Source organism: Vicia villosa, linkage group LG5, assembly GCF_029867415.1.
Source record: "Vicia villosa cultivar HV-30 ecotype Madison, WI linkage group LG5, Vvil1.0, whole genome shotgun sequence".
Lineage (NCBI taxonomy): Eukaryota > Viridiplantae > Streptophyta > Magnoliopsida > Fabales > Fabaceae > Vicia > Vicia villosa.
In genome coordinates, this window is record NC_081184.1 from 140,483,084 (window position 1) to 140,507,632 (window position 24,549).

Below are 24,549 nucleotides of genomic sequence, written 5' to 3' on the forward strand. Positions count from 1 at the left end.
GCAGGAGGCTTTTTGTGGAGCCGTGGCATAGGGAGACATATTCTTTCTACTTACCGGTTAAGAAGATGACAATCACCTTGCATGATGTGCATTGTCTTCTGCTTTTCTTTAAAAAAAATAGCTTTGTCCCATATTAGGCTGGGTTTGAAACAGGTTATTATATCTTTATTTTATATAAGTATCAAATAAATCCTTATAATTTTTATTTAAACTATTAAAATTTATAGGCTAATAACAATTTCTTTTATCATTTTTCATTGTTTATATCAGAAAGAATGTCTTACCAACTAAACGTGTTTTGTAGCGCTCAAATAACGCATGCAACAAAATTTAGAAAATAGCACTTAAATAATGCACGCAACAAAATTTAGAAAAATAAAAATATGTAGTTTTTAGGGATCGAACTCATGACCTTTTAAATTATAACCTCAATTTTTAAAACACTAAAGTGTTAAGTGCAAGCTTTTCATGTAGTCCTTTGTTACCTCGCCTGGGTAGCCGAGGTTAAACGCATTTTGCGACCGACGTTACAAGCGTTATTTGTAGTAGTGTGCACATGATGTTGGTCCCCCGTGCTAACCATCAAGAGTATAAGCAAATAGGGTCAAATGGAACTCTGTTCTGGTGAACACCGTATGACCTCCAATTTACATCATGTTGCGATCAATATACACACGGTACAACAAGATATGAGCATTCCCTCTACTAGGGACAAACCGACAAGCATATGACCTCTCATGAATATACGTCAGGTCACGTGCAAACTCGTGGATGCGATGATAATGAGCAAGGACTTATCCCTGAAAACCAATAAGAATAAAATTATGAGTAACAAGTGCAAAAGAAAAAAATAGTTTGTAACTTAATAGTGGGATTTAGAAATTACCATAAGCAGGTGCGTGAACTCGTCATCTACTTTATCCTCCATTTGCAAGCTTCGTTCAGGTTGTGGTACATATAAGCTTCGTTCATTTTGAAACCAGACATCCACAGGCTGATAAAGATGGTGAATATTTCTTGCATGATTCATACATTTCAGACAGTCACGCTCATGTTGAAAATAAAATATAACATGATCAGTAGGGTTGAAAAAATATAATATAGATGAAGTTCAAAAATTAAATAGAGGAAGTTCAAAAATATACCTCCCATTCCCATACATGCGAAACCATGTGCTCTACAAAGTAAATGAGCAAAGACGTGTTTGTGGGTCCTCGTGGAAACGGGTCTGCAAGGGGGAGGGGTAGCCCCAACATCTTGGACTAGGGGAGCAACTGGCTCATCCTCCCCCTGGGTCGCACGACTTTATGATCCATACCCTGTGAAAGTAGACTCCTAGAGGATGATGCTTGCATATCGTGAGGTAGATGTGGGACGACTGTAGCCTGCTTGTGCTGACGAGCCCTCTCGCGACAAGCAGAGAAAATTAGGGTGGGTCGCCTGAGTCTCATCCTTCCATGGTTGTCTTGGTTTTCAGCCATATCCTAAAAAAATATTTAAAAAATTATGACACAAGAATGATTTCGGATATGCATCTCTGAAAAAAGGAAACAACTCAGTTCATAAATGCATATCCGAAAAAAAAGCTTTGTCTGCTTCAATGGCAGTAGCTTATCCACAACTTCCCTAGCTCATTCAAACTCAACTGAATTCATCCAAACACAAACATTAACCTATTTGAGTTATGCAATGAATTAAAACTAACCTATTTGAGTTAATACATTCATCAAAAAACAAAATAAGCTAAATGAATTACTTACTCAAAATGTGTTAGTGAGGGATTAAAGCGCTCTAATGTTGACTGAAGTAGGTAGAAGGAGTTGTGAATGGTAAGAAACAAGTAAATGTTGCTTCAAAACTTGACCTTAAGTGGGAACTGAAAATGGGTAGAGTGAGGCAGAGAGAAATTTTTGATTTTCTGAAAATGAAGAATGAGAAGAGGGAAGGGTCTGGTGGGAGTTTTAAATATGCTCGTCTAGTTCCGAGATGCATCTCCGAACTTTTTTTTTTTAAAAAAAGAAAAAGATTTGTTAGTAGATACATCTCCGAACATACCCTTAAAATAATTTCAGTTGTGCATCTCTGAATTTTATTTAGGAAAAAATGGTTTTTGGTGCATCCGAAGATACATCTAAAAAAACGGAAGGCATTTTGAGAATTTCGCACAGGATCTCAGAGAATGTGTAAGGGTGGGATGGAAAATTGCCTAAATATAAGGGTCACTTCACATAGTAGTGCATCTAATTCATTATTCATATTCTTTCTCTCTTTCTACAAAATCGTGCTTTTAAAGCTTTTTCTAACTTAACAGTTTTGAATGCCAAGGATAACCCATATGAAAGTGGTTTTAAGCTTTACTTTCACCAACTTCATGCTATGCAGGGAAGATATCTTGAGCTTCAAAAAATTAAGAATTAAGGAGAGAACCTATGCAGTAAAAGGATAAGAGTGAATTAGAATTAGTTTAATGCAATTATGGAACTCAATTGATTTCGGACATAAGCTAGAAACAGAAAAGTATCTTGAAAAGCAAATAATATCTAGGCCTTAAAGCAACGCCGAGTTAAGGTACCTGAAGAGTACTTGCAGAGACTGTCAATGATTTGATATTAGCTAGTTCTAGCAGCCAGCTAAGTAAAATAACAGGAGGCTTCGAGTAATTTGCCAACATTTCCACATCAATGTTTACCTATTTAATATAAGACTGCTTCCACAGAGCATCTGAAAAGGAGAACCAGCAAAGCCAGTGAAACAAAGACTTGTAGCAGATAGTTTAATTCGGTAATAGTTGAAAGAATGACTATGCATAGTTAAATTGACTAGAGTCTCAATTGATATGCACAAGATTTCGGAATCCTTTACCGTACAATACAATCATCAATGATCAAACCACTAAACCTGTTAAAGTCTGAAAAAGGATCAATTTGGCCCTTGTCACTAGCACAAAAGGCAAAATTTCCTAGATGCAAACTCGTTAACGCAGGTAAATTCAAAGATTTAGGAAACATCGTTCTCCCGTAATTATGACGGCCTTTAGGTGAAACCAAGAGCTTAAGAGATGTTAAAGTATGACATGAAGAAATGCAAGGCAGGATGTGACGAATATCACCGTTGACATCAATTCCTAATTGAGGAAGATTGACATTATTGTGTAAAACATAGTGTGTGCAACGTTCGAAGTAGGCAAGACTCGACACTTCCATTACGAACAAAATCAACAGCATGCAATCCAGTTGAATGAGTTATCACGAAGAGACAAAATTCTAGACAAATATATCAAAACTCTTCAAAGTAGAAAAAATCTGAGTAATGCAATGTAAGCATGGGAATATATTTCCAAACATAGTACCATCTTTTAGATAAAATGCAAGTTTGGACTTTGGACCGTAGCTTTGGCGTTCAAAAATGATAAAATGTGAATGAGAATTGAATCAGACAAATCACTTAGTTTGTCTTCACTCTTTTCAAGATCATTCCTTCTCCTCTTGGTCGTGGGTTGCATCATTATCTTATCAACTGAATTAGAATTTATTCAGATAAAAACCTAAGGGAAAAAAGAAAACATTATAAAATAAAAAAACATAATAGTATGATAATCATATAAGTTCCTCCTTGGTACAAGTTACAGTTAAGAAAATTATAGCAAACAAAAAAACTTGAATTGTTAGGATCATACAATAAATTTATAGCAATAATTAACAGTCATTGATAAACAAGATCCAGTAGCATCTAAATGATTCATGAAGGCTGCCAAAAACAAAAGAAACTTGTTCATACAGGGATAGACACACGTATAAGTGGCAGAGAATGTGATTTGTACATTACAACTTAGTATCCAAAACATACTCCAAGATGGTCGCTGAAAAAGTATATTACAGTATGGCTTCAAAACTGGAGACTAACAGCTAGATGAATCTCATGGACCTCAAACGAAGAGGTCATGTACCAAATCAAACAACACATTCAGTAACCTGTTGGCAATATGAGAACTCTTCACTGCCCATTATCTTGAAGTGGAGAGTTGGTGTCATGTTGGTGCTTCTCCTCCTTATCTTTATTGGATGATTTATCATCCTAGGGGCAGAAAAAGTAACACTATCAATTGGCATTGCAAAATCAATCGTATGAAAAAAAGTTTACTATTTTACTTGAATGACTGAATAGGAAAGATTCAAAACTGATTTAGATATAGATGCCTCTGTCTTCATTCTTGAATGATTTCTACTTGAGTAAATTGCAGACAAGGGTTCCTAACTATCTAATATGCTATCTCATTCTGAAGTATCACAATATGGAAATCTCCAGGTGGAAACAACAAATGGCCTAAAAATTTAGTAATAGAAACACAGAGGGCAAAGGGGGCCTAACAAAATGCATGTAAGGACTGTTACCTTTTTAGAGAGACAGAGGAAGATTGGGAGTCGCAGGAGTGGCAGGCTCAACGACAGGAGAAGGAGCAGCATTAGAAGCAGGTGCGGCAAATGGGAAGAATGGCGAACGGGATTCGATAATCTTTGCACCCTTAATAGATTCTTCAACCTGTTTAGTAACAAACAATCACAAACTCTTCTTATGGTTGTTCCATTTAAAATTGCCAGCTCAGATTCTTAATAAAAATACCACACTGCACTCCCTTATGGTTTTTAAATAACTACCTGCTTCAGATTAAAAGAATTTGAGAAACGTGTGTTGATGTTAACTTCTGCAAATGGCGAGTTTTGTCGCAAGAAGTCAACTATTCCATCAGGTATGGCAGGTGGTTCCAAACGTGCTTTAAATGCCTTTTTTAACTTAGCAACTTCTTTACGTGACTTGGCAGCAGCTTTCTTTAACATGGCATCTTTCACTAATCGTAATAAACCTCCTTCATGAAGTGGTATCAGTTCTACTTCCAATGACTTCAAGTTACACAAAGAAGGGAGCTTAACATCGAATAAATCAGGAACTAAGGAGAGAATCTGAGAAATGAGGGTGAATTAAGATCAGTTTTATACAAGTCAACTAAAAAATATAAAATATCATCTTAAGAAAGTGGAAAAAAAATAAAGCCTAAAAACTGACAAGGGACCTGAAGAATAGTAGAAGTGACAGTTAATGATTCTACATTGGAAAGGTCTAGCAGCCAATTGAGTAGAACCAAAGCCTCCTTCGACCAAAATAAAATACTTTGTGAATCAATATTTACTTTTTTAACAGAAGAAAGTCCACTCCCACATATTTTCTGAATAATGGCACCGGTAAACTTAAAGGTACGAAGATTTGGAGTAGAAAGCTCGATTCTTACGAAGTCTTTTGAATTATCATGCAAAGCTAAATTGACAAGTATCTCACTTGATATGCTGAGGAAATCTGCATCCCTTGTCTTACAGCTATGAAGGGCCAAACTATTCAACTTGGTAAATGTCAAAAAGGGCTCAGCACAACGGTTTTCACCACCATAAAAGACAAAATTTGTTAGATCCAAGGTGGTCAATAAAGGCAAATTAAAAGATTTTGGAAATAACATTTCTGTATAACCACCTCTAGGGAATATTGAGAGTTGAAGAGATGTAAGAGCCCGGCATGAAGAAACACAGCTCAGAATGAGATCACTATCGGCACTGACCGAGATTCCTAATTCCCTGAGGTGAATATTACGGGAAAAAACATAGTTTAAAATCTTTTTAAGGAGTTGAGGCTCAATATCACCGTGACGGTAAAGATCAAGTGCATGTAGTGCAGTTGAGGTATCACGAAGAGTCAAAATCTTATTCACAAATATGGTGAAATTCTTCAAAGTGGTAAATCTAGAAGAATGCAATATAAGAGTAGGAATACGTTTCCAAAGATGTTTCCATCTGGTGGACAAAACACAAGTTCGAACGACATGTTTTGTGTTCAAATATGATAAAATGTGAAGGATAACACAGTCGGGTAAGTCACTTAGCCTGTCTTCATTTTCATAAATTTCTTCAATTTGATTCTCGCATAGCCTTCTTTTCTTCATCCTTTCTAGAATCTCACTTTCTTCGTGACGATCATACAAGCTCCTCATTTTGTGTTGGTAAAGCTTAAAAAGAAAGAAAAATGGAATTATATCATAAACAAGAAGCAGATGAGTAAGCATAAAGCGAAATTTGAAGCCAAAGCAAATTTGTGTTCGATTGGAAAGGGAAACAATTGGGGGAAACCTAGAAAATACATTGAAGTCTAATGGAGAATGCTAATAAAATACCTTGCCGTCGTCGTCGGAGATGTTACTTTTCCGATGGACTGGAAGGCTGCAGCAAGTACTCGCAAAAAATGGATTGAAACTTGAAAACTCATGTGTTTCTAGGGTTCCATATTTTAATTTTGAGGGAGGGAAAAATTGCTGCGAACTGCTGATGCAATTGGGCGACGGAACCTGATCCTCTGACGTTGAGGTGGGAAAGGGAGGTGTCTTTCACCAATTCTATGCTTTTAGATCAATCGAGCGTTTTAGAACGAGCCACGCGGATCTCAATACTTTTATGAACACATTTTAAACTAATAAAAAATTCGTGCTGATACTTGTGAAAAAATAATAATTGAATTTATAGAAAAATGTCTGGTACTCGTGAAAAAATAATGATTGAATGTATAGAAAAATGTCGGGTACCCGTGAAAAAATAATAATTAAATGTTTAGAAAAATTCAGATACCCGTGAAAAAATAATAATTGAATGTATAAGAAAAATATTGGTACCCGTGAAAAAATTATAATTAAATAATTAGAAAAATATCTGGTACCCGTGAAAAAATAATAATTGAATGTATAGAAAAATATCCGGTACCCATGAAAAAATAATAATTAAATAACTAGAAAAATATCTGGTACCCGTGAAAAAATAATAATTGAATGTATAGAAAAATGTATGGTACCCGTGAAAAAATAATAATTAAATAATTAGAAAAATAATTGAATGTATAGAAAAATGGCTGGTATCCGTGCAAAAATAATAATTAAATTATTACAAAAATATCTAATACTCGTAAAAAACAAATAATTGAATGTATAGAAAAATATCCAGTACCCGTGAAAAAATAATAATTGAATGTATAAAAAATGTCTAATACCCGTAAAAAATTTAGATCAATAAGATTTTTTAATACAAAATATAATTTTGTTAAAAAAATGTGAATAATAAAAGCTAAAAAAAATGTAATATTTTATCGATTAAAAAATTATTTAAAAAATTGGATTAAAAGTATTTTAAGTCAGAATTAATATTATATCAATTGCGCAAATAACACATTTTCTTAGTTACTTTTTTTGTTGCATTTACATAATTTTTTTTATTTTTTGCATGTTATTTTTAAAGTTTAATATAAATTAACATATTTGTGAACATCAATTTTTTATTATTTGTTATAAAAAGAAAATTAAAAAAAATAAAATTATAAATAATTTTAAATATAGAGAAAAGGAAACGTTATTATTTAAAATAATAAATTTATTGGTTACCTGATATGCATAAACAATAAATAGAAAGTAATTAATTATTAAAAAATAATAAGAAAGCATGCAAGTAATTAATTACCTTATATACATCACGTTCCTTTTTTTATATTATATTTGTCTTTGTCTTTTTAAGAAAGATTAAAATAAATTGGCAAAGCATGCAAGATTAAAAGAAATGATGATGACGAGTACCGAGTAAAAGAGCAACCAACAACAAGTACATGGAGAAGGTCTCCACATGGCTCAATATTGAAGTCATTGAAAGTAGAACTGATACCACTTCATGAAGCAAGTGTGATTCTTAGAATTTATCTTCGCCATCCTTTTTTGGACGTTTTTTTAATCAATCAAACCTTCTCTTTGTCCCATGTCGTACCTGTCCTATTATATCCGTTCCAAGACAACATTGTCTCCCAAATTTTGCTTGTATAGTCACAATCAAAGAAAAGGTGAAACAATGTTTCTCGTTGCGTACAAAAACAACAGGTCGTATCTTGAATCATACTGAATCTCTTAAGTCTATCCTTTGTAGAAAGTCTCCCAAGCAATGTCAGCCATAGAATGAACTTAGCCCTAGGACTCGCTCGATTCTGGAAGAAAATGTATTTCCAGGGTACCTCCACACTCTCTCCATAAATTTCTCTGTAGTTGGATGCAGTGTTGAAAGTATTTGTTTGCTCTGCTTTCTCCCAAGCCAAGTTATTTAGGGTGTACATCCTGCATTTCAGTATACTATTTAGCATCCAAGAACTTGTTTGAGTTACTTGTCATTGAAGAACAGGGGTTCCCTTCATAAAATAGGTATCCAACCATCTGATCCACAGCTTATCAGCTTTACTGTGTATATTCCAAAGCAGTTTCAGAATTAAGGCCTTGTTCCAATTGACTAGCTTTTTGAAATTCAAACCTCCTGCATTCCTTGGTTCACACACACTGTCCCAAGCAACCAATGCTTTCCTACCATCATCTTTTGCAGACCACAGAAAACTCCTACAAAGTGATTCAATTTTCCTTATAACTTTCTTTGGTAAGGGGAAGACATTCATCCAATACTCTGATATTGCCATCAGTGGCGGAGCCAGAAATTTTTTATAGCCTGGGCAAAAAATTTAACTGAACGTTACATGTGACAATATATAAATAATAATAAAGTGTGCTACATAAGAGAGATGAAACCTCACCTGCGAATAGTGTGCTAAATAAAATTAACAGGTAAATGCCCTCTCCGAGACTTCTTTGCGGTGAATGTTCGAATAATATCAACATCTTTAAGTGACTTGAATATCTCCCGCTCGGTGTAACATATCATCAAGTCATTGAACCACACGTCGTTGATCTTGTTGCGCAAATTAGACTTGATAATCTTCATTGCTGAAAAAGCTCTTTCAACGGATGCTGTCAACACCGGTAATATCAAAGCCAACTCAATGAGCTTTTAAACCAATGGAAATACCAAATATTTCTCAGTTTGAACCATCTTCATAGCCAAACTTTGAACATCTTCACAAGAAGTAAAAGAAGCGTGCCTTTTTACTTGATGTGCATAAGTCTCAAGTTGCTCCCTTATTGTTCCACGGTCATCATCAGAAAAGTCTGCAAGATAAATATTAGCAAGACGAGCAAGCTTATCAACATCAAACTTGGAAAAAGAGTTCTTGGGGTCAAGACATGAGAAGCAATCCATCACAACGTTACTTCCTTCACAAAACCGGTGATCCATCTCCACACACATTTTGTCAATAGCAACATAAAAAATCTCTGCACGGTAATGGTGAAGATTAGTGACAGTCCTCCCTTCTTTTCTTGAACGTCCCCGTACCGGTATTTCTTCATCCATATTTGGCACCGGAATACTTTGAGCAAAACAAAATTCTTGGACATCACTAAATAAATCATTCCAACCACTCTCTCTCAATATAGCCAATCGAGCTTTAACATCATCAACTAATTCCATAGCAAGCACAATATTAAGATCTTTTGTTTGCAAGATTTTTGAAAGTTCATTGGTGATACCAAACAACTTTAACATAAGCTTCAAAATGAAAGCAAATTTAAAGCTCTCCATTTTTTCTATCAAACCCGCCGCTTGAGATGGTCCACGCCCATCTTCATCAATAATACTAAGCACCTCTAACACGGAGGACCACATCTGGTACAAACGAATCAAGGTAGTATAATGTGAACCCCATCTAGTATCTCCGGGTCTAGCGAGACTAGATGATTGGTGCAAGCCCTTTCCTTGAGATATCTCACCACTCTCAAGTTTATTCAAAATATCTTGGTGTTGTGCCTCCTTCAAAGCATCCTTTCTCTTGCAAGATGCACTTATTGTGGTTACAATCAAGGAGATGTACTCAAAGAAATCATGAATAGATGAGCAACTACTAGCAACGGACACAACCACCAACTGCAAACGGTGAGCATAACAATGGACATAGAAAGCATAAGGGTTTTCATCTAGAATCTTTCTTTGTAAACCATTAAACTCACCTCTCATATTTGAAGCCCCATCATATCCTTGCCCCTGTATCCTTGAAATAGATAACGTATGACGATCGAGAATACCATAAAGAGCATCCTTTAGTGCCTCAGATGTAGTATATTTGACATGATGTAGAGCAATAAGTCGTTCCACAACTTTCCCTTTGTCGTTCAAGAACCTAGAAAAATAAGTAAAAATTTAAATGTATTCGTCTATGTTTGAATGAAATTTACAAGTTTAAGTTAATAATTGTAGTAGTTTCAATAACAAACTCATTGTACTAACCTCAACATCACCGCCATTTGTTCTTTGACAGATATATCACGTGACTCATCAATAAGCACAGAGAATTGTCTATCACCAAGCTCTTCCATAATCACCTTGGTAACTTCATGTGCACAACACGTTGCAAGCTCCTTTTGAATGTCACCGGAAGTCATAGTGCAATTTTTTGGACCACGATCAAAAGCATCTCTTACTTTTTCATCATTAGATTTTACCCAATCCACCATCTCTCTAAAATTTCCCTTGTTTAGAGAAGTAGAGCTTTCATCATGGCCACGAAAAGCAATGCCTTGTGCTAAGAGATATCTAGTACAATCTAAAGAACAAGTTAAACGGATCTTATACAATTCTTCTGATTCCCTAGTTGCTCTAGCAAAGATACTTGTCACACTTTGTCTTTGATTATTATAATCATCATAGTGCTTCACACATGAGTTGTGCTTACTATCATGACTACCAATATGATCTTTAAAGCCTTTAGATGCATGCGTTCAATCTTTAAATCCGTCTTTGTTGAAGACTTCATAACCAAAGTGTTCGGCCCTCCCGTGCGGCTTAAAAAGAAAGCAATAGAAACAATAAGTTGCATCCTTCGACTCACTGTATTCAATCCATGTATAATTCTTATACCATGCTTTACAAAATGCTCTTGAATACTTCCCAAACTGAGTACGAGGAAATCTTGCTAAATCAGGTTGCGTTGGACCATTCAATATATATGCCCTCCTCACTTGGTCTTGAATATCCGGAGCATACTCATGAATTTGTTTCCTACATCCTAGATCACGCACAATCTCATTTGGATTAAACTCGTTGGCCACATTAGGGGGTGTTTCTTCTACTTCGACTTCCGGTTGCTTAACATTCACTTTCTCAATACTTGTTCTAGGAACCAAAAACTTCCTCATCTCTGAAATTTAATGATTTAGTGAAACGAATTTTTAATTAAACAATTTATAACACGCAAATTGACAAGACCAAATAATTAAATAAAATAAATAATTCATAACCACAAAATTAAAAGAGAATTTTATTATTATGAATGACCTATTAAATTAACCAAAATCTTTGATATTATATTAGAACCCCAAAAAAATAGAGTAGAGTTTCTGTTAAAATAAAAACTACAATATAAATATTAGAAGAAAAATTGAACTATCATTCATTCTAAATTAAACTATGTAAAATTGACCTATATTGAACTATGTAAAATTGACCTATATTGAACTATTTTTTTTGTTTTGTTTGGAAAAGACAAAATTTTATTAAAAAGAATACTCTAAGCACAAGACAGTGGCAAGAGATTTCCAAAACCAACATAAAGATACAGACTACAGTAGCAACATGTAAATTGAATTGAAGTACTATTGTTAGTAACCCTTTCTACAGTAGCAACAATTTGTTACATTATATTATATACTAATATCTAATAAGAAGACAAATTAAGAGAAAGAGAAGCATACTTGCTAGTGCTAGCTGGAACGTGTAAGGGAGATAGGAATAGTCGAATAGGAACAGTCGAACAGACAGCAGCAGGTGCGGTTCAGAGATAAAAAAGGGTTTTTGCGGTACTTTTAGTTTTGTTTTTTATTTATTTATGTTTTAAGTCATAAATATTTAATTGGGTTGGGCCTGGTTGGACCATTGGGTATTCATCTATTTTAATTTTTACACTCTTACTTTTATTAATTTTGCCCCTAGTTTCGTTTAAAAATTGGCTATTAAATTTAGGGGAATACAAAGAAAATAGGGGTTGAGCCCGGGCGCGTGCCCGGGCTTGCTGGGCTATAGAACCGCCCCTGATTGCCATTAGTACACTTTGCACTAACTGCTGCCTTCCAGCATAACTGAGAAATTTTACTGACCAATGCTGAATCCTCACCATCATTTTATTAATTATTGGTTGGCACTGAATGACTGATAATTTCCTGCTAGTTAGAGGCACCCCCAGGTATCTTATAGGTAACTTACCCTCCACATAACCAGTGGCTCCTCTAATAACTTGCTGATCCTCCAAACAGGTACCTCCAAAAAACACCTTTCACTTTTATGGATTTGCTTTCAAACCCGTTTCATCAGAAAATCTATTGAAGACATTCATCATTACTTGGATTGAATTTACATCACCCTAGCAAACAACATCAAATCATCAGCAAAACAAATGTTTGTGATGTTCAGTTCCTTGATCTGCTTGAGTTCATTCAAACATCTATTTAGATACTCCATAATCAAAACAAACAACAAAGGAGATACTGGACCCCCCTGTCTCAGACCCCTTATAGCTTTCAGAATGTCACTCATCTGTCCATTTATAAGGTACCGGTAGGAGACTGTTCTGACAGCTATCATAATCCACTCAATAAACTGATTAGGGAAACTCATATCTTGCATAATTGCTTCCAGGGCATCCCAGCTCACAGTGTCATATGTCTTTTGTAAGTCAATTTGGATGGTACACCTTGGGGAGATATGCTTTCTATTGTATCCTCTTATCAATTCATGTGTCATAATTATGTTATCATGAATGTTCCTACCAACCATAAATGTTGTTTGACTGTTATGAACTATAGAGTGAATCACCTTGCTCTGCCTTGCAGTCAAAATTCATGATATGATTTTGTAAATTGTTGAACAACAAGCTATAGGTCTCATTTCCCTCATAGTAGAAGCATCTTTATTCTTTGGGATCAGTGTCACCAGAGCACAATTTGCTGCTTTGTATAATCTCTTGTTGATGAAAAAGTCTTGGACTGCTTCTATGACATCACCTTTCACTACATTCCATCCAGTTTTGAAATTTTTTGCATTGAAACCATCAGGTCCAGGTGCTTTATTGTCTCCCATTCCTTTAATTGCATTCCATATTTCTCCCTCAGTCACATTTTGGATCAATGACATCTGTTGAGCTCTATTTAATCGGGGGCCTTTCCTCAAAATATTGATATCCACATGTCTTATATTATGATTCTCTGTCCCAATCAGCTGCTTATAGAAATCCAAGACCTCCTTTTCCAGATCTTTATACCCAGTAATAGTCTCTCCCTGCTGATTTCTAAGACTAAGAGTTGTAACTTGCTTGTTTTTTGCTTGTAGGTTAGCAAAGAAATAGGCATTGTTACCATCTCCTAATTGTATCCAGTCAATTTTAGCCTTTTGTTTTAAGATTTTCTCTTCCAATTCAGTCTGCTTCACCAGTTCCTCAGTCCATTGCTTTACATTTCTGCAGTAATCAGGATTCATCATGTCAGTCTGTAGTAAACTTTGAGCCTGGCCAAGCTTTCCCCTGTATTCTTTGATTTTCCTAACTCCATCAGTTACATGTTTGTTGAGATCTTTCATCACAGATTGTAGCCTAATCAGTTTTCTCCATAGCCTAAACATAGGTTTACCTATCATATCTTGCTGCCAGCTAACCCTCAGCCTATCCATATATTCTGGATTTTTAGTCACAACATTCAGGAACTGGAACCTTCTTTTCTAGAATACCTCAGTTTTATTCATCTCCAGACTGAGCCTCAAAGGCGAGTGGTCAGAGATGTGTGGTTTAAGAACCTCAATGAAACTCTCAGGGAACTTAGTAAACCAGTTGCAATTGCATAGGGCCCTATCAATCCTAGAGTATATCAATCCAGCAGAGTGTTTGTTTGACCAGGTGAAATGTAGTCCTTTTGTGTCATGCTCAAACAGCCATGTACTCTCCATCATGCTTTTCAGATCCCTATATTCAAACTCATGGACATCATTCCCTCCAATTTTGTCATTACTCTTTAACACATTGTTAAAGTCACCAATAATAATCCATGGTTGATTTATAGTATTGCCAATGTCATGCAAATCAGTCCAAAGTCTCCTTCTATTGACTAATTGATTCTGTGCATAAATGATGGTCAATAAATGAGAGAATTCCCCCTAGTATTGGATACCTCACTATGGATGTATTGATCAGAAGCTCCAAGCAATTTGATACTCCAGATTCTATGATCCCATCCCAGCCATATTCTACCATTTAGATGCTGGTCATAGTTATCTAAGAATTGCCAGTCTAAACCAAGACATTTCCTACTACACTCTTTATTTTTTATTTTGACTCGAGTTTCAATAAGAGCAGCACAACTAACCTTATTTATTTTGAGGTGGGCTCTTACCTCCATGCATCTAGCATGCTTATTTAGCCCTCTGACATTCCAGCTAAGCATCATGGGACAGGGAAAGTTGTGGAACACTCTCCTTGATTCAGGATGTCAAAACCATTTGTACCGTCCACCACTGTTGTTTCAATTGGCTCTTTTCCCCTGTTTCTGCTTGCAGTTCTAGCTGGGATCCAAGGATCCTCCCTCTCAGTAACACTCTTATTCTCATGGCTGTTTGCTTGATTAGTCACACTAATCACTTCCTGACTAGGGGCTGTTTGTTTCTTGACATATATCTGCTTCTGCTTCTCAATTTTCTGCTTGCACACATGGCCAACTTTATTGCACTGAGTACAGAAAGGCGGTTTCCACTCATAGTCTACTTGTTGAATCAGCTTCTCCCCTGCAGGGTCTCTTATGGTAATCTGATTCTTGAGCTCCTTGGTAACATCTACCTCAATTAGCACTTTGGCATAAGATACCCTAAGTTTCTCCGCGGTACATTCATCAGTCATTAGAGGTTTTCCAATAGCGCTTGCGATCTTACCTATGCTTTTTTCTCCCCAGTATACAAGAGGCAGTTGGGGAAACATCACCCAGATTGGCAAAACCCTGAGAATATCATCGTGCAAGGTGAATTTGGGGTTCCAATCATGTAGTAAAATTGGTTTCTTATAGATTGTGTAAGGTCCTCTCATGAGCACTTCTGTCTTGTCCTCACTACTCTTGAATCGAATAATAAAATATCCTTATTCGTTGTAGTAAAGATCCGGCATAGTCACAAAATTCCAAGTGGTGTTCATAAATTTTTTGACTGCATTCATTGATAACTCCTCTCCTATAGCATACATAATGAGGGCATTTCTCCAAAAATGTTTCTCAGATGCTACATCCTGCTCCTCAATGTGTACCTCCATCTCTCCATTAACTAGCATTGGTGCAGTGTATTCAATCGCACTTCCGTTCGATGCCAGTCTGTTTCCTTTTATAATATCAACCCACGGTTTTGGCGATTCAGCCTCCCCTTTGTCTGATATCCCTTCCACTATTGCTTCCAGTATGGGTCCTGTATTTCCTTTCTTCGAGTTATCACTTGTATTGCTTGTATCCTTATTAGAGTTTGGTGTTGACGAGAAAACCCTAACACTCGACGAAGGAGTCATCGCCACCTTCTTCTTTAGTCGGCCACGCCCCATCCCCAAAACTCCCGTTAGCAGGCAAAAACCTAAATACCCACTGTAGTGGTCCATAACCCTAAGGCTAGGAGTTTAAACCAACTACAATGAGTCTCAGGATCCACCCCAACCCAGTAAATCGCTTTTGTTCGTCGAAAAGCTTGTCTCTTGCCGGAAATCGCAAAACCTAACAGAGCTCCAAGGAATTTTTTTTGAATTAATTTTTTTAATATTCACATTTATCACATTTATAATCTAACTGTTTTCCTTTAAATTCTTTTTATTAATTAAAATTTTTAACTTTTTAAAAACATAATTAAAAATTTTATTTTAATAAATAACATCTTATTAAAAATATGATTTTTTAAAAATCCATTTCAAAATTTTTTTTTTCCAAAATTTTTTTTTCTATAAATAAAAATTAAAGATATTTTATTTTTTAAAAAAGTTGATTTTTTATGAAGACGAAAAAACTCATTTTTTCCCAAAATACATACAATTTTTAGAAAATAAAAATCCAGGAAATTTTATTTTCTGAAAACAGAAATTTAAATTTTTTAAAAATAAATTGTTGGTGATAATTTTTTTCCTTATAAACAAATAAAATCTTGAAAAAATAATTTTTTATAAAAATAAATTGGTTTTTTAAAAGACATCAAATATATAATCGAATTTATAATGCAAACTAATTATAAATCGATTTATAAATAGAAATTGGTTCAAAATCAATTTTAAACTGAATTAAAGTAACGAGCGGTTACTCGTTTTCTTGGTAATCTTTAATTTATTAATTGTTTCTTGTAAATTATTTAAAGAAAAACCGTATTTTTGGATTTTTAGAATTCGCTTAGATATCCAACATCATTCCTTAAATCTTAGATACTTCTTAGAAATTCAATTCGTGAAAATATTGTCAAGAACTTTAACACTTAAGAACCATCTCTGAAGATCTTCATTTTCATTTGGTATCTTTAACTCTTGGTCTAATATGTTCATCATTTCTTTTTTTAATCTCAATAGAACTTTCATAGATCATTTCAAGGGTGTTTCAGACTTCTTTGATCGTGCTATAGTTAGAAATATAATTGCATTATATAATACGTAACACATTTGTCTTCAAGTACTTATCTTTAAAACCTTTTTGCACCTTTTCTTTTTCTTATGTCGTCCATAATTCTCTCAGTTTGTTCACTACTTAATTATTTATGAAATGAATAGGAAAGAAAGGACCATCTAAAACATAAATCCAAAAATCAAAATCTACAGTTTCAAAAACCATTTTCATTCTAACTTTTCATATGGTATACCCTTCATCATTAAGCGGTGGGGTTTGTTCAAAGAATGAATCTTATCAAAAGACATGTGTTGAAGTGTGTCTTAAAACCTTTGTTGATGAAGAGAAAAAATATATATTTCGTGATTACCAAAAATCAGAAAGCTGGAAAGCAGCAAGAATGTCCGATTTGGGTGGTTTACAGATTCGTTATTTAATGTTATCATATTGAATATATATATATATATATATATATATATATATATATATATATAAATTTAGAAATAGTCTAAATTAATGTTATTGTAAGATTCATGGTTTTATGGTTGGCATACATTTTAATAAAATATGGTGCTTATCTGGCATAAATGTTGTAACATCTTGACCTACTGTCATGACAGGTTCTACTGTCACGTGTTTTTGACAAATGTTGTGACAAACTATACCAGAACATCATGACAGTACCGTTGATTTAAATCCTTGAAGATTTGATTAAAAAATATGAGATTCTGGAGGATTCTAATGCTCATACAGGCGTAACCAATAAACGATATTTTAAGGACAATGCATATTTTATTTGGTTTCATAAAAGGATCTTTGAGACTTTTTAGGAAACTTGGATTTGATTTGATTTGATTTGTTCCTATTTTGTGTGAAGATGGCGCAGCTGATTGAAAATGAGAAGATTGGACTTGATTCAAGAGTCCAAGCCCATACTATAAGAGTTTATAAATAAGGACTTGTAGACCTGGAAGAGAAAGCATTCGCGACAAGAAGTAGTGGGTTCAAAATAAGGGTTTAGGTTCTGGAAAAATAGGTGTCTATTGGGACGATGAAAAGAAGGTACGCATTCATAAACGTGACTTCATTCCATCCACTGCTCATTCAACCTCTATTGATGCCCATCTGAACCATTTGAACCAGCCCTTAAATCTTAAATCATCACAAACTATATGATATTTGATCAGATTTTATCCATGCAAGCCTATATGCCTACAAGGTTTGTTTCCACTGACAACCAGTTGGAAGGTCTCTCATATAGACTGAAGTTGCTTGAGTTTGGTGAAGATGATGAATAATAGTCTATTTATGTTGATTCTTTAAGTTTCTTTTGCATTTATTTTAAGATAGTAAGTATTTTAATTTGTATGTGTTAAGTACTTTGTTTCATTGTATGTTTTTACTTGTTAGTTTTGGTTTATTTTATGGTAATGCATGATTTAATTTATCATTTGTATAAGTGTGCATGACTGTTAACATCTGCAGGTATTTGTCCCTTTGTGTATAGCCATTTTTTCCTTCTTTTTGATAATGTCAAAAGGGGTGAAAGGTGGTTATGTATTGTGATTTGTGGTTAATATGAAAATACAGGTTCTCAAGATTGCAAGAATTGTAATAGATATCAACTAAGGGGGAGTCATACAACTAAGGTGGACAATTTCAAACCTTGGACAAAACACATGTTCAAAAAGTATTTGTTATCATAAAAAGGGAGGGATTATGAAGAAGATCTTCTCAATATAGCTTGGTTTTGAAGAAGACAAATAGATATCAAAGAAGAAAAAGAGGTTTGATGACAAATGGATATTAAAGAGGACGTTGTTAACAAGATTATCAGTGGAAATCAAGATTTTTTTTGAAATGATTAGCAAGTTTTAAGGTACTTGTTACAAATCTCTCTATATTACCTTAAAGTGATCAGAAAAATTTCTCATACTTCATTTACAAGCTTCTGAAATCAAAACGCATGAAAACCATTGAAGCCTAAATGAAAAATTGATGACTTTCCGAACAAATAGCAGTGGTAAACGATTATCCCTATCCTAGTAATCAGTTACCAATTTTCAAATTTTAAATTTTTAGAAGTTGGGCCTGTGGTAATCAATTACCATCCTATGGTAATTGATTACCACGTGAAATGAGGTAATTTTTCATCAACCAAGGCCATTGTTTTGAATGACAAAGCTTCATAGAACCGTTTCAAACTTATGCATCCACTCATAGAGGCATCTAAAGGTGTACATAAGGCTTCATACACCAGAAAACAAATTAACCTCTTTTAAATTTCAATTTTCACATTATTCAATTTTTCTTTCAAAAGTGTTTATACTTCAATTTGTTTTGAAACTTTGCATCTTTCACATATCTTAAAAGTTTCATTAAATTTTTTTAGCACTAAGGTACATATAGTTTAAACTGTAATTCAAGAAAGAGAAGTCTAATATTACAAGAGTTAATTTGGAAATAGAAGCCAACAATAAAACTTATTCAAATTCATTAACAAAGTTGTGTATGTTACTTAATCATCAAGGTTGTAGTGATAAGTGGTTGTAAAAGAGAAAGTAGGTTTCTTTCACAGTGTCTATGTGTTAGAAAGTTGTAAAATGTCTTGGTGAAAATTTGTACAAGCATCTAAATATAATGGAAAAATCCTCTAAGAGAATAGAGGGACTATACGGAGCCTTAAGTTGACAAGGGAAACTAGTATAAATCATTGTGTCATTTATTTTTTGCACTTTAAAATTCTATATATTCTTAATAAGCACCTTAAGCATTATCACTTCCAAAAATATTAAGAAGTTAAGAAACTTAGAAAAAATGACAAAAGTTCAGCAAATCTAACTCACTCCTGTTACGTTGCATCTCATAGTTACATTTTTACACATTTTTAATAATTTGTTGGGGTTTGAAACTTCTCCAAACTTAACCTCCCTAGTTTAAAAGTAAGATATCGGCGGTTCCTCACAATCCTCACAAATAAATAGTTGGAATTGTATCTGCGAAGATTTTTAAAACTCTAGAAATAAGTTTGCACGAGTCGAAAATTGGTTGTTAAAATATCGTAAGCATACATTTTTACATTTTTAGACATTGAGTTAGTTCTTAAATTGGCAAACATACATTTTTACATAATAATATAAATTAAAATATTTAAATGTATATTGTGCGGGTATTAAGATATATGAGGGTGGATAGTAGGGATGGGAATAGACTATCCCAACTAACAGGTGCCTATGGCCCAGTCTAGACAGGCCTAAGTCAAACCAGATTTATTTAAATAGAAAAGACCTAAGATTTTTTACAGGCCTATTTAGCTAAAAAGCTAAGCCTCATGGCATAAAAAAACATTTTAAACCTATCATGTCCACATATTTAAATAAACATGAATAGTTTTTTTATTATTAATAGTATTTCGTAATTTGAATTAAAATACAAAAGTAAAACTTTGTTACCTTAAAAAAAAACTTATGAAAATAGGTAAAACTCCTTATGAACAATCCATAAGTTGTTTTCATAAATTTTCCTAAACAAATAATCTCACAAAACTTATGCTAAACTCAAATAAGTTAATGTAAACAAACTTTTGTATCATTTATATTTTAGTTTTTTAGTCTTTGTAAATATTATCTCAATTGCTTATTTACATATGTTTAAAAGAAATAGGTTTTTTTAAGTAGACTAACAAGTCAATCAGGCGTTTAAAAAAGTGAGGCTCGGGTATAAAAATAAGTCTATGATAGGCTATAGGTCAAACATAGGCTTTGATATTTCCAGCGAACTAGATAGAGATGACAATTTGGCTCATCCCTAGTGGGTACCTATAAAATAATATTTGCCACTGGTAGGGTGAAACCCCGCAAAACGGGTACAATGTGATTGGGTAACTATCCATTAAAATAAGCGGGTATGAGCGTGGATGGATACAAGCACCTTAATATCCACCCATTCTCATACCTGCACAATATATATTTATATGTTTTAATTTATAGTATTATATTAAAATGTATGTCTATCAATTTAAAAATTACATCAATGTTAAGCTATTATGTATTTTAATATAAGTGTTAGTTTATTTTATAATTCAACAATACAATAGTCGAAAAGTGTTCTAATGTTGTTAAAAATTTAAAATGATATGCTATTTTATAATTGATTAAATTATTTTATTAGAAATGCAGATAACGAGTGCTAGTATGAGTATTTACATACCTATAGGTTAAGGGTACAAGTCCTAACGTTGGTGCCCAAACGAGTATGAAGATTTTTTAAAAGCGTGAATATGGGGATATGTACTATAATACCATGCCCAAATCCTCCCCATTGTCATCCCTAGAGCCAAAATTATGCTTGACAAAGTCTAATTCGCCCCAACATATTCTCTATTTTAGTAGGTAGTGAGATACCCATACACGCAGTTATATCTATTTATTTTAGTGGCTAATTCTCCGTAGTCATACACACATGTCCATTTTGCAAGTGTTTTTCACTATCAATTATGAATATTTTTATGAGTACTGATTAGATACGAATTACATATTTGTTCATGACATGACAGTGTACAATTATTTTATACATGTATCCGATCAAATTATATGAAGTGTCATTTTTATATTATTAATACTTGAAATATTTAGAAGATGTGATTTTTTTATACACATATAAAAAATATTTTATATCATCAGCATATAATTATTAATTTTTTATTATATTTATTTATTTAGTAAAATATATTATATGTTTTATGTTTTACTATTCATTTATGATATCTATAATATTTATAACAAATATTAATTTTTGTAAAAAGTTAATAAACACAAATATTAATACATGTGTCTGATTTTGGGGATACTAGTATTTACAATTTTTTTTTAATTCAAAATATTTTTTTTGAAGAATTAAATATACAATAGAGCTAGAGAAAAAATGTGAATTTTTTATGTAGATTGTTATTTAGCGATAGTGATATATAGATATTTTTTTTATGTGATTGCAAAATATTAAATTAATAAAAATATTTATATTGTAGAATTTCTTCATTGCAATAATATTATTTCTGAATATTTTAATAAAAAATATTATTTTTGAGTTTGTAACAAAGTAAACGTGAGTTTTTTTTAAAGGCAAATAAATATATAAAATAAAATAAAAGTCAAGTTATAATTACAACTCAAATGTAACACCCCATACATAACTGACTAGTATATTATGCATGAAACGTTAAAAATTGGTATTTGAGTACATACAAAAGCTATAGTTATAGAAAGATCCATATAAAATACAACATGAAATTCTACTAGGAAACATAATACATGAGTCTTCAATGGATCTTGCACAGCGGAATGTCAAAACCAACGAGGTCTTCGAGTCAACACCACTTCCAAGTCTTCAGTCCAAACCTGTTACTGACCAAACGCTACTAAACCACACCTGAAAAAAATATAAGTTGATTGGGGTGAGATTACTAAATCTCAGTGAGTCCCCCTATCTTACGGGTTCACACGGTCCTACAAGGTACATGCAATCAACGGATCCGCCGCGGATCCGGGGTTTACCTCACGGCCAGGTACAAATACACAACAAGGACAATATCACCATTAGAAGTCCCGTGACTAACCAATGAGATATCATTAACACACAAACAACACACAAGTATGATGTTGCTAGTACAATCACGTCGCCATGATTGTACCAACCCACCGGAGAGGACCTACTGATATTGCCTATGTGGCATCACTAGGGGTGAATAAGCAAGTGATCATACCGATATGGTATCACTATCTCACCGTACCAACATCCGATGTTTTCCTGCCAGAGGAAATGCCTTTTTCAGTACATGGTGAGTATACACCAGATCATTCCCACCAAGCACTAGCATTTCTTTAGGTAACACGATGAGTATACACCAGATCATTCCCATTGAGTACCCACATATATCATACCGATCAATGAGTATACACCAGATCATTCCCATTGAGAGCGGTGAATATGCCCAGCTATCCCTTCCCACCAATGAGTATACACCAGATCATTCCCATTGGCGGCCATCCACGGAGTATACACCAGATCATTCCCACGTGGAGGGGGACATAAAGATGACGACATACGCAATGAGTATACACCAGATCATTCCCATTGCGTACTCGTTAATGCACAAAATCACAACATACATGATGAGTATACACCAGATCATTCCCATCAAGTATGCATATAATCATATCCGAAAGTTGACCAAAACAAACATAAATCAAGTGGTCATTGTCACACAAATCATCAAGCCATAATAGCATTTATCATCATAAAGCATTCAAATATAATGCATTAATTAATGATCCGCATACGGAGAATCAACACATCCATGATCATTAACAGCATTAACATGATCAAATATAATTTAAACAAGTCTCACACGACTAAGGAGGCATTCGATTCTCTATTCGGAACAGAACTGCTCTCGGGGGAATTAGTAATGTAGGATCTCGCCCGAAGAGGTTCACTAAGTAGGGTTCCAATATTATTAAATCACACATTCTGATTTGGGGACCAATTCTATTGGAAAATACATGTCGCTAGCTTTCCAACGATATAAAATTTGCGCAATTCCGATGCCCGAGCTGAAAGTTATGAATTTCCGAAGTTTGCTGATTTTTCCCCTTTAAACCCAGCGTAACGGGTTACGCCAAAACCGTAACCGGTTACGGGCACGAAAAATGGCCCAGAACTGCATTTTCAGCAGCGTAACCGGTTACACCAACACCCGTAACCGGTTACACTGTACCAGAAATGAATTTTCTGCATTTTGAGGGTTCCAAACCAGTCCCAATTGCTCTAAATTGGTTCCCTGCATCACTAACCTAATCCCAACGAATTTATAACAGGTACATACTCAGAACCACCAACATGCAAAGGCTTATAGCAAAGGAACACATTATGCACTAATTAATCAAGCATGCAACAACAAACATCCAAACACTGACACATTCAGGCATGTCTCACTAACCCATTCAACATGTAATCAATCCCCATTCCTACCCAAGTCCTATCTAATGGGACTCACCTTGGGTTAATAGAGATTTAGGTGGTGTTAATGCAGCCTTTGAACTCCCTTCTTGCCCAAAGGTTCACCTTCTTCATCATCAAATTCGCAGCTGCAGTCACACACAAACTCAGCATGGATCACTCTACTTCAAACCTGCTTATTTCCCTCAAAACAGAACCCATGAATGCGAATCAGTACATCAAATCGAAGGGAATTTCGTTAGCTTTCCAATGGGACCGGAATCGTTACGATCGGAGTTATGAGTTGAGAGATATACCTGATTTAGTGGGGCTGTATCAATAGTTGCGAAAATAGAACTTGCTTCATGAGTTCTTCTTCCTTCTCTTTGCTTCAATGGCTATTCCTTTCTTCTTTCTCCCAAAAATCTGATTTATGAAGCACTATCAATCCAAACAAGCCTTAAGTTCACATGCATAAGGTTAATTGTCTCAATTGCCCTCCAACTAAATCATATTTACACCATTGCCACTTGGTTAGTTCCTAACCAATTTCCTTCTACTCCAACTAATCTTTCTAAATGCAAATTAATCCATAATATTTTCTTAATATTTCATAATCATGCTTGATCATAATATGGGATATTACATTCTCCCCCCCTTATATTGAATTCGTCCTCGAATTCCTTTCAATCATCGTGAAAAACTAACTCTTCAAATCTATCCAACCGAGGGAAAGAATGTTACTCACATTTCTCTTCAGATAATCTCACTACTCTGTCTGAGGGTCATTCCATACGAAGAAACATAATCTGCCAAAATGCATGGATCCCACTATACATGATCAGAAACTTTAATCCTCACGCAACCCATCTCTGTAGGTTCTTCGTTCAAACTCTGTTGTGTTCACCCTTGTCCAACACACTTACTGATCCACTCAGCTCCTTGAATCACTTCCCGTTTGAGAA

At 34.3% G+C, this 24,549-nt stretch overlaps 1 protein-coding gene, 1 long non-coding RNA gene and 2 pseudogenes across 2 annotated transcripts; all 4 read right to left on the reverse strand.

Moving 5' to 3' along the window:
- Window positions 1–1,493: 1,493 nt before the first annotated feature.
- On the reverse strand, window positions 1,494–3,529 carry LOC131605611 (F-box/FBD/LRR-repeat protein At1g16930-like; annotated as a pseudogene).
- A 61-nt stretch (window positions 3,530–3,590) lies between these two features.
- LOC131602786 (F-box/LRR-repeat protein At4g14103-like) lies at window positions 3,591–6,395 on the reverse strand (annotated as a pseudogene).
- Window positions 6,396–8,897: 2,502 nt separating this feature from the next.
- Window positions 8,898–11,137, reverse strand: LOC131605612 (uncharacterized). Its single transcript, XM_058877947.1, has 4 exons — window positions 10,831–11,137; window positions 10,230–10,704; window positions 9,542–10,122; window positions 8,898–9,406 (listed from the first exon to the last, which is right to left on the reverse strand). Exons 1-4 carry the CDS (start codon window positions 11,135–11,137, stop codon window positions 8,898–8,900), a joined length of 1,872 nt encoding a protein of 623 aa, XP_058733930.1.
- A 10,764-nt stretch (window positions 11,138–21,901) lies between these two features.
- On the reverse strand, window positions 21,902–24,486 carry LOC131607558 (uncharacterized). Its single transcript, XR_009285336.1, has 3 exons — window positions 23,902–24,486; window positions 23,643–23,777; window positions 21,902–22,015 (listed from the first exon to the last, which is right to left on the reverse strand). It is a non-coding gene; the product is annotated as an uncharacterized LOC131607558 (long non-coding RNA).
- Between the last annotated feature and the right edge of the window lie 63 nt (window positions 24,487–24,549).